The 12,413-nt window shown below is 35.4% G+C and overlaps 1 protein-coding gene across 1 annotated transcript in view; it reads left to right on the top strand.

The window, feature by feature from the left end:
- The first annotated feature begins 2,822 nt into the window (after positions 1-2,822).
- Positions 2,823-12,413, top strand: part of LOC101895335 (protein immune deficiency-like) — a 99,416-nt gene continuing 89,825 nt past the window's right edge. The window contains exons 1-2 of the mRNA XM_059127457.1: positions 2,823-3,101; positions 3,162-3,662. Coding sequence (XP_058983440.1) covers positions 3,162-3,662 — 501 coding nt within the window. The 5' untranslated portion in view covers positions 2,823-3,101. The remainder of the gene's footprint in view (positions 3,102-3,161; positions 3,663-12,413) is intronic.

Below are 12,413 nucleotides of genomic sequence, written 5' to 3'. Positions count from 1 at the left end.
TATCCCAGACAAAAACAAAGGAACAAGGGAAAGAGATTAACAGCCTGTTCCACGATCTCGAAAGAAAATTTGTGCGAACGGAGGCTACTCACTCACTTTCGTATAAGAATGCGTTCCACTAACTTTCGTTCTTTCTTTCGCATAGCCTTACGTGATTCAGTGTTGCTAAATATTTTTTGGAAAAATTAATCGCGAAATAAGGCAAAAAAAGCGCCAAATGTCTAATTTAAACTCGAAAAAGCAGCTGTGGCTCTGTCTCAACTGACAGTTCAGTTGTAAACAAACAAATTGTAAATAAACAAACAAAATAAAATTTCTAGTGATTGTATTCAAACTATTTGTGTTCTTAAAAAATAAAAAAATGAATATTTCCGTAGCCCTATTTTTTATGGATGATGTGGAGGAGGTTCAAAATGTGCCACGGAGATGATTGATGATTTTTTCGTGCTGGAATTGAGAAAATAAAAAAAAATATATTTGTTGTTCACATATTAAATTGCATTTTATTTTTACTTATATTTTTGTTTCCATTTTAAATCAAGCAATGTTTATGTTAAAACAATTTTCCTTAATTTTTATCATACGACAGCAAACACACAAGTGACTGATTTTGACATTTGTGTTCGCATGCGTACGAAAGAAAAAAGATAGTGGAACGCAAAATTACACTGAAAGGCTTACGTTTTCGTTCGCTTTGATTTTCGTGCAAATTTTCGTTCTGATTGATTTAAGTGGAACGGAAATCAGCTGTTTGTCGTGTAAAAGTTGTGCGAACGTGTTCTTTCGATATCGTGGAACTGGCTGTAAGCCTGGCCATTTTGCAACAAAAAAATACTATGGTATCCCGAACAAAAAAGCCAACACTGTTCTCCAGAATAATTAATTTTCAATAAATTATTTTAATTTCAAAAATATATGTTTTTTGAATTTGGATTATCAAATTGAAAATGCAGACGAATAGTTCTTAAAACATTTAATTTTAATGCTGTCACATCATTCCCCTGAATGTATAGTTGTTAGCTGTTGGTCCTTATCTCTCAACCCTGCAAGCAATCGCTAGAAAATCGCGGAAAGGCAACATCACTTTCAAGTTGAAACCAAACCGCATACATACATAAAGTATTTTACATTTTGCAATTTTAGGAAACATGAAATATTGTATTTTCAGATTAAAAGAAACCTTTTGCAATTCAAATGAAACTTTTTGCAGCGGCAATGAAACCTTTTGCAGTGTAATTGAAACCTTTTGCAGTGGAAATGAAGCCTTTTGCAACCGAAATGAAACCTTTTGCAACCGAAATGAAACCATTTGCAACCGAAATGAAACTTTTTGCAAATCAAATGAAACTTTTAAATTTATAGAAGGAAAAATAACAAAAAATTTTTGCTTTTAGTAGTTTTCAAATTAAATCAATTAATTATAACTTATATATTGACAAAGAGGATTTTTTTATTGATTATAAATATCTACATTTATTTATATTATTTCTTAAATTTTCAATTATTGTAATAACTAATGGTTCTTTATTGATTTGATATAAAATGCTTTCATATTATTAAATTCTAAATGCTTAACGCTAAAAAGAGAAATTTAAACAAATTTTGGCCTTTATAGGTATGGCCAGGACTGAAATGTGAAATTAAGCTTTACCACAAATTTTTATAGTTATAGTATACTATTAATCTTACCTAATAAAGGATTCCCGCTTCGCAGCTTTATTGATTATGGAGATAGAGCAGTCGTGATTTCAATAGACAGATTGTATATACTTTATGGGGTCTTCGACGAATATTTAGAGGTGTTACAAACCGAATGACACATTTAATGTATCCTCCTTTCCATGGAGGAGATTATAAAAAGGTACCTAATTTGGGTCCTTTGAAAAAAATACCTTGAAAAACTTTTTTCAATCTTTCCGCATCTACACTTGTGTTTTATGGAAGCTTTAAGAAAAAAATTTATAAAAACATAGATATTAATAATAAATAAAAATTCCTCTTTAACTATATATTAGGTATAATTAGTTGATCTAATTTTAAACCTACTAAAAATAAAAATGTTTTGTTATTTTTGCTTCTAAAAATCTAAAAGTTTCATTTGATTTGCAAAAATTTTCATTTCGGTTGCAAAAGGTTTCATTTCCACTGCAAAAGGTTTCCTTTCCACTGCAAAAGGTATCAATCCCACCGCAAAAAGTTTAATTTGAATTGCAAAAGGTTTCATTTAATCTGAAAATGCTATATACGAATATATTATTTAACGTGGTGTCGCTGTTTAACCGCAGAAAAAAGTATCCGAACCATCGCCTTTGGCGTTTTCTTAAGTACAACGGCGATTTTTCTATTATTGGGCATAAAATAGGTTTACATTACCCTGCAGTGAATTTTTATATTAAAAGGGTATACCTATTATTATCAAGAAATGGAATTAAATCACAAAACGTCATATCGAGTTTGACACTAGTATTACTATAGAGTCAAATCAGCTGGGACTTGCTGTTACCTGTAACAATTGTACCATGGTTCGCTCAGCAAATTTTGTATGGGGTATTAAGTGTTAGATAATTGATGGTCGAATAACATGGTAGAAGAATATAGGTAGACGCATCGACACAGCTGGTGGGGAGAAGAACTGTCAAACCAATTTTGGAATTGAAAATGTTGAATGAAAAATTATTTAAATGTGTAAAATTTTCTGAAAAACACGTATTATAAGAACCTCCGAAAGACGTCCTATAAGAAAAGACATTTAAAATATTTTGAGATATCAATGTTCCCAATCGTGGAAGCCATGGCCCAATTATACTTGGATCATGAACAAGGAATAGAGAGCGAATCACGTTCCATGTGAATTTAGCATTACTGGGTTAATGTTACTGGGAAAGTAAACGAACGAACCTACTGTTTATGCCAGTTAATTCAATGTGTTGCCGACACCAAAATATATAAATCGATTGTGCGAGATCGACCGATATTATTTATATTATTTCTGTTTGTGTTATGCGCTTTTCCAGAACCTGATAGAAACTGCAAATTTTTCAATTTCAAGGTTTTTGTACACACACATATTTCTATGTTGGCTATCGAATTTTATACAAAGAGTGAGTACTTCTTGGAGTTGTCTGTTAGTTATGTGGCTTACGTATTGTTATGTTTTATAGATGGATTTTAACAAGAATAATAAAAGCGAATCTAGAGAAGATACTTTAATTGAAAGGGATGCTGCTCCTATTTGCGACGAGTTGTTGCTGGAGAAATCTCCTATATGTGATTCAGCGCCTGGCGAAATGTCCGAACAATCACAATATAACACATTAAATGTTCACAACGACAACCAAAGAGTTTTAATGCAAATTTCAAATGCAAATTCGGTACACTTCGGACATGTTATAAACATAAACAGTGGTAAATCCGAAGTTTGCGAATCTAAGCGTGAGGACACGTCGTGTAGTCATAAACATTTTAAAACAAAAACGTTTAATAAAAAAACAACAACCATTGACATTATGATGAATTCTTTGGATAAACCTACACATAAAATTATTGATGCAATAGCTACGCACCTCGGCAGTGGATGGAAAGACGTTATGAGGGTTTTGGGGTTCTCTGATGGCCAAATTTCTCAATCGGAGCTAGATAATCATCTTCACGGAACAAAGGAGGTAATTTAATTCGGGGCATTTTGTAAATATATATTTGCGTAACCGGTGTTGTACATACCCCAGTCTCACAATTGGAAAAACTCATTCGTGTCCATTAAAAAGAGGCATTTCAAATTGTGTTACCAAACTATTATTTTAACAAGGACATGTCGCGTGAAATAAAGGCTTAAGTGAAAATTTTACCACGTGTAGATCTTTAAAACCCGGTTATTCGACCCGGAAGATCGGATACAAAATCAGGGTTTTATCCGGTCCTACAAAACTGATTTATTGGTTTCAATCGGTTCCTGAGATGATGTGATCATGTTAAAATACATACATGTGGTAAAAATCTCATGTGCGAGCATAGCCTATAAATTCAACACAAGCCTTAATTTTTGAGCTTGGGAAATTAAGTGGAATATATCAAATGTGATTTTAAAATATCAAATGTCGTCAAACCCATTAGGATTACGTAGTCCATTGTCGTAGATTTCTAAGTAGAGTAATATGTATGTATCCACGGCTTCAAAGTTGTCGTTCGTTTAAGAAACTGGGTTAAGATTGATTGAACTATGTGCGACTGTAGAAACTAATTTGTAGCGTTAGCCCTCTTATCCCTTATTAACTCACAAAAAGTCAGGTTTGAAACGTGCTTATAAAACACAGCGGCAAAAAAAAGCAAGGCCGTCCTTAAACATAAGAAATTCCCATTATAGAATGAATTGATATATTGTATTCAATTGTGGCTAAGAGGATAGTTTCCTCGATATCGTCTAACTACTGGCCAAGTTTAAGACGCTCGATATTTCAACAAGTGTACTGTGGAATCCCTCCACCTGACTATTTGATGTACTTCGTGGAGCAAAATAATTCTTCAACATACTTTTAATAGTGTGTGATTTAAGCGACTTTTGTCACAATAAATAATTTTCGTATTAGATAACGTGTTTAGTAACTGTAGGACCTGTGGCTTAACATCCAATATTGCTCTGGACTTTAAAGTTTGTGTAACCGCAAACTTCGAAAAATTATCAATGCAAGTCAGAAATCTGGTTACGGAATTTATGGGTTTATCAGTTCTTCCTATAGTATTGGTTGAAGATTTCTCACTGTGAATTGTCTCCACAGTCGCATCATCCAAAGTATTTAAGTCCTGCTTAGACAATGCATCAGCAACTACGTTTTCCCTATCCGGATTGTAAAAAAGTTTTGCATTGAATTTATCAAGAAAAGTTTTCCGTTTGTAACATCCTTAAATATTCGTCGTAGACCCCTTAAATTATATATATTCATAATCAGCATAAAATTCTAAATCGATTTAACGATTTCCGTCTGTCTGTCTGTTGAAATCACGATATAGCCCACATTATTTGACGTAGAGCGCCAAAATTTAGCAGAGCAATTTGTATTGTGTCTAGGATGGTTGGTATTGAAAAATGAGATATATCGGTCCACGTTCTGGTATAGTCCCCATATAACGGTACCTCCCGATATTCGGTATTTTGATGATTTATGCCACATTTTTTCACGGATTTGTCTGAAAATTTGTATTTGTACGTCATAACGTGTCCCTGTGAGTGTGGAAAAACATTGCACGTTTTGGTATAGCCCCCATATAAAGGTACCTTCCGATATTCGGTATTTTAATTTTTTTTGCCACATTTTTTCACGGATTTGTATAAAAATTGGTATTTGTTGGTCATAATGGGTTCCAGCTCCAGTGGCGAAACATTGCATGTATGGGTCCATGATTTGGTATAGCCCCCATATAACGGTACCACCAGATATTCGGTACTTTCATGGTTTTTGCATAATTTTTTCACTGAATTGTCTAAAAATTGGTATTTGTGGGTCATAATGGGTCCTAGTTCTTGTGGCGAAACATTGTATGTATAGGTCCACGTTTTGATATAGGCCCCATATAACGGTACCTGCCAATTTTCGGTATTTTGATAATTTTTGACACATTTTTCAAGAATTTTTCTGAAAATTGGTAGTTGTAGATCGTAATGGGTCCCAGTTCGTGTGGCGAGTCATTGTAATTATAGGTCCACGTTTTGGAATAGCCCCCATATAACGATACCTCTCCATATTCGGTAATTTGATGATTTTTGCCACATATTTTCACGAATTTGTCTGAAAATTGGTATTTGTAGGTCATAATGGGTTCTAGCTCCTTCGGCGAAACATTGCATGTGTAGGTCCACGATTTGGTATAGCCCCCCATATAACGGTACCTCCGAATATTCGGCATTTTAATGGTCTTTGCCACATTTCTTCTAATGTTTCCTTTACCCTAAGGTGGAGGGTATTAAAAGTTTGGCCCGGCCGAACTTAATGTTTCTACTTGTTTATACCTTCCACCATAGTTTGGAGGGTATAAGTTTGTCATTCCGTTTGTAACACCTCGAAATATACATTTTAGACCCCACAAAGTACATACAGGGTGAGTAAAACAAAACTGCAACAAAGTCAAACGCCATAATTTTTACATTTTTTTTAATTTTATTGAATGAGAGCAAAAAATGTCGGAAATAGCATCAAATTTTATAAATAGTTTAGATTTGTTCGAATTGGCACGAATTATGGCCTTTAAACGACCAATGAAACCGTCACACGCTGTCCGAATGTTGCTCTGCGGTATTTTTGGCCTATTCCCGGCGAAGCGCTTGCTTGGGGTGAAGAAAACTTTGATATTTTTAAGGCCAAACTTGCTTTCCATCAGCTGATATGGCGGTCCACACCACCACCTGGCCGGCGCTTGTGTTCTGGTGGCCAACCGAAGGTGCACATTTTCAACTGACCTCTTTATTATGTAAACACGATCATTTTGTTTGTTTACAAACTGCTGGACAACGAATATTTTCTCATCGGAGAAAACCAAAGTCGGCAGTTCACAACATTCGGCCAAGCAAAGCAACTCTTATGCTCTTTTGAGTCAATTTTCTTTCAGTTGCGGTGTAAGTTCTTGCACTTTTTGGAGTTTCAATTTTTCAATATTTGCGGAATAGAATATTGTGATATGTTCAGCTCACGAGCCACTGCGACGCGGGTTTCGATCAAGTCGCTTCTTTACTTTTCGAACCATTTCTGCTGATGTTGATGTTTTCTTCCGTCCACTTCCTTGACGTCGGGCTACGCTACCAGTATCACGGTAACGAGCGATGGTACAAGACACAAAAGAGTTATTCACATATAAATACTGGAGTGCTCTAACGATAGCCACTTGTGGTTTTCCAGTTAAATATAAAGGAATCATGAATTTAATTTAATGAATTTAATCACACAGAACTTTTTCTCTGGAACATTCCCACCAAAATGCTTTTGTACGCTTGTAAACAATATGATGAGCTGTCACTGGAATTATTTTAACAGCTGTCGGACAAGTGGCTTAGATATGACAGGAGTCTGAAGTTGGTTGCAGTTTTTTCATCTCACTCTGTATATTCTTGATCAGCATAAAATTCTATGTCGATTTAGCGATGTCCGTCCGTCTGTGGAAATCACTCTAGCTTCCGAACGAATGAAGTAGGTTGATAAAATTTTACTCAAATGAGTGTTATGTCTGCCGGACTTTTGGTATTGAAAATGGGTGATGTAGGACCACGTCTTCGTATATCCCCCATATAACGGTACCTCCCGATATTCGGTATTTTGATGCTTTTAGCGACATTATTAACCGGAATTGTTTCAAATTTGGTGTTTGAAGTTCGTAATGGATACTACAGCCAATGACAAAAAATTGTCTGTGTAGGTCCCCAATATAACGGTACCTCCCTATATTCGGAATTTTGATGTTTATTCACCGATTTTTTTATTCAAGCTTCGCATTTGAATAATGTAATGGTTTATGAGAAAGTGCTGCAGAATCTAGCCAAAAATCTGGCAACATCGTTATGAACAGCTGCTAAAAATTTTTTGAGCGCCGCAAAAAATAAATTATATTGAGGAAATTTTGTAGTTTTAAAACTAAAATTATATATTTGAAGTCACCTTGCTAACTTATTGAGTGCTTGATTGGTTTGTTTTTTGCCGCCTTTAAGTTGATAGAGCGCTGTAATGGCAACTGCAAATGTTTATAATTACCCTATTTGCCGTAAAACTATTGCCCGTGGTGTTTATAATGTGGGTTGTACTACATGTCCCAATTATTTTCATCCAAAATGCATTAATGTTGAGATTGCTCTGGTGAAGGCAGACAAAAATTTTAGGTATACGTGCGGGAAATGCCGTAGGCCATCTAACCAGCATGTACGTTCTTCGGCAGCAAGCAATGATGATGCTGGGAATCTTGGTGTTGATTCGTTAGCTGTCGGGCCTCGTCTGAGTGCTGAATCTGTGCCCGGAATTTCAATGGGTTTGTTTTTGAGAAGTTGTTCGAAAGGCTACAAGTGTCGATGAGAGAAGCTCTTGATGTGCAAATGAGACAATGTGTGGATGACTTTGCTGTATTAGTAAGACAACAACTTAATGAGCGGTTCGAACAATGTATGGTGGAATATGAGTCTATAGGGTGATGGGTGACGTGCGGTCGGAGTTTATTGAAACTTGTCGCAGGCTTAGTGCGGATATTTTGGTCTGTCAAACAAATGTGGATCGAATTCAAAATGAACTAAGTGACATCAAAAAGAAAATGTCGGAAATGGAGTGCGAGAGTCTTATTCGCCAAATTCGTTTGAATCGGCCTGATATTTTAATAAATGGGTTGCCGAAGGCTATACGCAATCTGCAGGAACCTGTTATGAAGATAGCGAGGCTTTGCAATGTGGAGCTTAACCCAAGCGATATTCAGCACCCTTGCTACATTTTTTGTGGAAAAACAGTCTTTGTAAAATTAATATTTGTTCACATGAGAGATGTAATTATGCCAAATTACCACCGGGTGAGCTATATTGCATTGAATAATGTGGTCAATACTCATATCGCCTCCAGGGTATACTTGAATGACCACCTTACTTCTCCGGCTGCCAAGCTTGTTTTTAATTCCATTCATTCTGTTTCTCGACAGCTTGATGTGGAAGTCAATGTTGCTGGTTCATCAGCGACTCCTCTAATATAGTATATTTACTAATTTCACAAACAACATACATATGTCATTTTTTATGTTCGGTAGTCATTTTTAGATTTTTTTTTTGCAATTTATGCTTTTGCGCATGCACACAGCCATTTCGTATGTTGTTATGGTAGACATCAATGACCTATGTATGTTTCATTTAATATGTCATAAATTTCTTTTTCAAGATACTTATTTTTTGCGGCTTAATGTTTTTATAATGGTCTCTAGTAATTTAGGACATTTCGTTCATGATATTTTGTTACGTTCATCTTTGAGTGCACTAAGTGATAATTTGAATGTTGGCCACTTTAATTGCCCTAGTTTTAATCTCACTTCAAGATCTGCTAAGTTGTCTGAAGTGAAAAATATTTGTAAAAATAGTTATTTGAACGTAATAGGGGTAAGCGAAACATGGCTTAAGCCGTCGGTTCCCTCAAAAAGGCTTGAGTTATCGGGTTATAAATGTCGAAACCATCGCCCTTTTCAGAGAGGTGGTGGGGTGGCTTTATTTGTTTCGAGGGCAATTAAGTATAAAGTAGTGTTTAAAAGCAGTCAGTATGGGATTGCTGAAAATTTATTTGTGGAATTGCTGCTTGGTAGGCGGAAGATACTTGTTGGTGTGGTGTATCTTCCGACTTTTGAGCGTGATATTAGTGATCTAGTGGTTCGGTATTCTGATGTCATTATTATGGGTTGATTCTTCGGTTAGGGTTAGGGATTCCTGCAGCAGACTTGGTGTGACCATAAGGCACAACATGCTCCCAACTTATTTTAGTGCTGTGCACAGCTCTACTTCACTCTTGGACTTTTTTCCAATTAATTTTTTTGCCCTGGCGTATCGGACCATACATTTATTTTCATTTCAGTGGGTATTTCTTGTGTGGATCAGTTTCATGAGTTTATTGATTATAATGCTGTTGATCAGAATGATTTGTTCGATGCTATTTCGTCCTTTAATTTTTCTCCAATGAACTCGAATAATGTCAACGAGCAGTGGGCGTGTTTATTTTCATGTTTCAACCTGTTACTTTCTATGTTTCCGATTAAAAGAAGGCAACTTTTCAGAAATAAGGATAATGACTGGTATTTGTCCTCAGACATATCTTACTATATATATATATATATATATATATATATATATATATATATATATATATATATATATATATGTACATGGCCCATTTTCTGTCTTATGCTGTAGTACCCATTTCGAACTTCGAGTACCAAATTTGAAACAATTACGGTAAATAAAGTCGCTAAAATCATTAAAATACCGCATATCGGGAGGTACCGTTAGATGGGGACTATACGAAGATGCGGACCATATAGGATATGAAAGCATTTTCTCTTTAAAGCTAACATAATAAGTTTACGTGATGACTACTCCAACAAAAGGACATTTCAAAATGTCCTTATTAAAAAAAAGTATAATTAAAATTAAAAGGTATTCATGAAGATTCATTCTGAAAGTGCACCGAGAATAACTAGAAAAGAAAAATAAATATTCATTAAAAATCCAGTATTACAGATGTAACATGCCTTAAAAAAACGATGGCAAAACTAAAGCATGGACCAATCGCTTCCTAACAGAAAAAGGTAAAACCAAGTCCGTGGAGTACAAACCACGCAAGGAAAAATTCATCTCAGATACCACCATACTAATATGACTCCCAAAACCCAACTTATCATCAATGAGAACCCTCAAACACAACAACTCAGAAGCAAACTCAATATTTATATTGTTATACACAACAGTCACAACTCTATTATTATTAAACGTGGCGAATGAAAGCGCCTTAGTCTTTGCCGGGTTAACACACAGATTATTATTATTCATCCAATCTAACAAAATATCCACGACACAGTCAATCTTAGACTGAATTACTTATACAAAGCGAGTTTCTCCTTTGAATAACAATTGAACATCATCAGCAAACGCAAATGGTTCACAAAAATCGCAGACCAGAAAAAAGGCCATCAAGAAACAATATGAATAGAAGAGGACCCAACACCGACCCCTGAGGAACCCCACTCCTCACTGGCAAAATAGAGCTAACATTATTGTAAGCATAAACCAACTGTTTCCTATCAGACAAGTAGGAAGAAATCAGTGAACATGCAGTGACCGAAAAACCATACAGCAAATGCAATTTGCGCACTAGCTTAATATATTCTACACGGTCGAAGGCCTTCTCTAAGTCAAGTGACAACAGGACGCAGAACCTGGAATTACCAAAATTGGCTCGAATGGTGTCAGTCAATCCAAGTAAAAGAGATGACGTACCTCTATTTTTTCTAAAGCCCCACTGGGCATCATTTAGCAAATCGTTACTATGCAAATGAAGCAAAATTTGCGACTTCAAAATATGAAGATCTTCCAACAATGACGCGTAAGCAACACTTTTAGCCTTTGTACAACAGCTTTTGCTTTATTGCTGGCTTTACAGTAATTTCTCCAATCATCTTGACTTCTTGTAATCATATACTGCTTAAACGCAATATCTCTAATTGATGCATATATGCATAGTAAGATATGTCGGAGGACAAATACCAGTCATTATCCTTATTTCTGAAAAGTTGCCTTCTTTTAATCGGAAACATAGAAAGTAACAGGTTGAAACATGAAAATAAACACGCCCACTGCTCGTTGACATTATTCGAGTTCATTGGAGAAAAATTAAAGGACGAAATAGCATCGAACAAATCATTCTGATCAACAGCATTATAATCAATAAACTCATGAAACTGATCCACACAAGAAATACCCACTGAAATGAAAATAAATGTATGGTCCGATACGCCAGGGCAAAAAAATTAATTGGAAAAAAGTCCAAGAGTGATGTAGAGCTGTGCACAGCACTAAAATAAGTTGGGAGCATGTTGTGCCTTATGGTCACACCAAGTCTGCTGCAGGAATCCCTAACCCTAACCGAAGAATCAATCGAAAAGAGATCATTGTTGAAGTCACCCATAATAATGACATCAGAATACCGAACCACTAGATCACTAATATCACGCTCAAAAGTCGGAAGATACACCACACCAACAAGTATCTTCCGCCTACCAAGCAGCAATTCCACAAATAAATTTTCAGCAATCCCATACTGACTGCTTTTAAACACTACTTTATACTTAATTGCCCTCGAAACAAATAAAGCCACCCCACCACCTCTCTGAAAAGGGCGATGGTTTCGACATTTATAACCCGATAACTCAAGCCTTTTTGAGGGAACCGACGGCTTAAGCCATGTTTCGCTTACCCCTATCACGTTCAAATAACTATTTTTACAAATATTTTTCACTTCAGACAACTTAGATCTTGAAGTGAGATTAAAACTAGGGCAATTAAAGTGGCCAACATTCAAATTATCACTTAGTGCACTCAAAGATGAACGTAACAAAATATCATGAACGAAATGTCCTAAATTACTAGAGACCATTATAAAAACATTAAGCCGCAAAAAATAAGTATCTTGAAAAAGAAATTTATGACATATTAAATGAAACATACATAGGTCATTGATGTCTACCATAACAACATACGAAATGGCTGTGTGCATGCGCAAAAGCATAAATTGCAAAAAAAAAAAATCTAAAAATGACTACCGAAAATAAAAAATGACATATGTATGTTGTTTGTGAAATTAGTAAATATACTATATTAGAGGAGTCGCTGATGAACCAGCAACATTGACTTCCACATCAAGCTGTCG

The sequence above is a fragment of the Musca domestica genome, unplaced genomic scaffold, assembly GCF_030504385.1.
Source record: "Musca domestica strain aabys unplaced genomic scaffold, Musca_domestica.polishedcontigs.V.1.1 10, whole genome shotgun sequence".
NCBI lineage: Eukaryota > Metazoa > Arthropoda > Insecta > Diptera > Muscidae > Musca > Musca domestica.
Note: the sequence above shows the minus strand (reverse complement) of the source record. Positions and strands in the feature narration are given on the sequence as shown.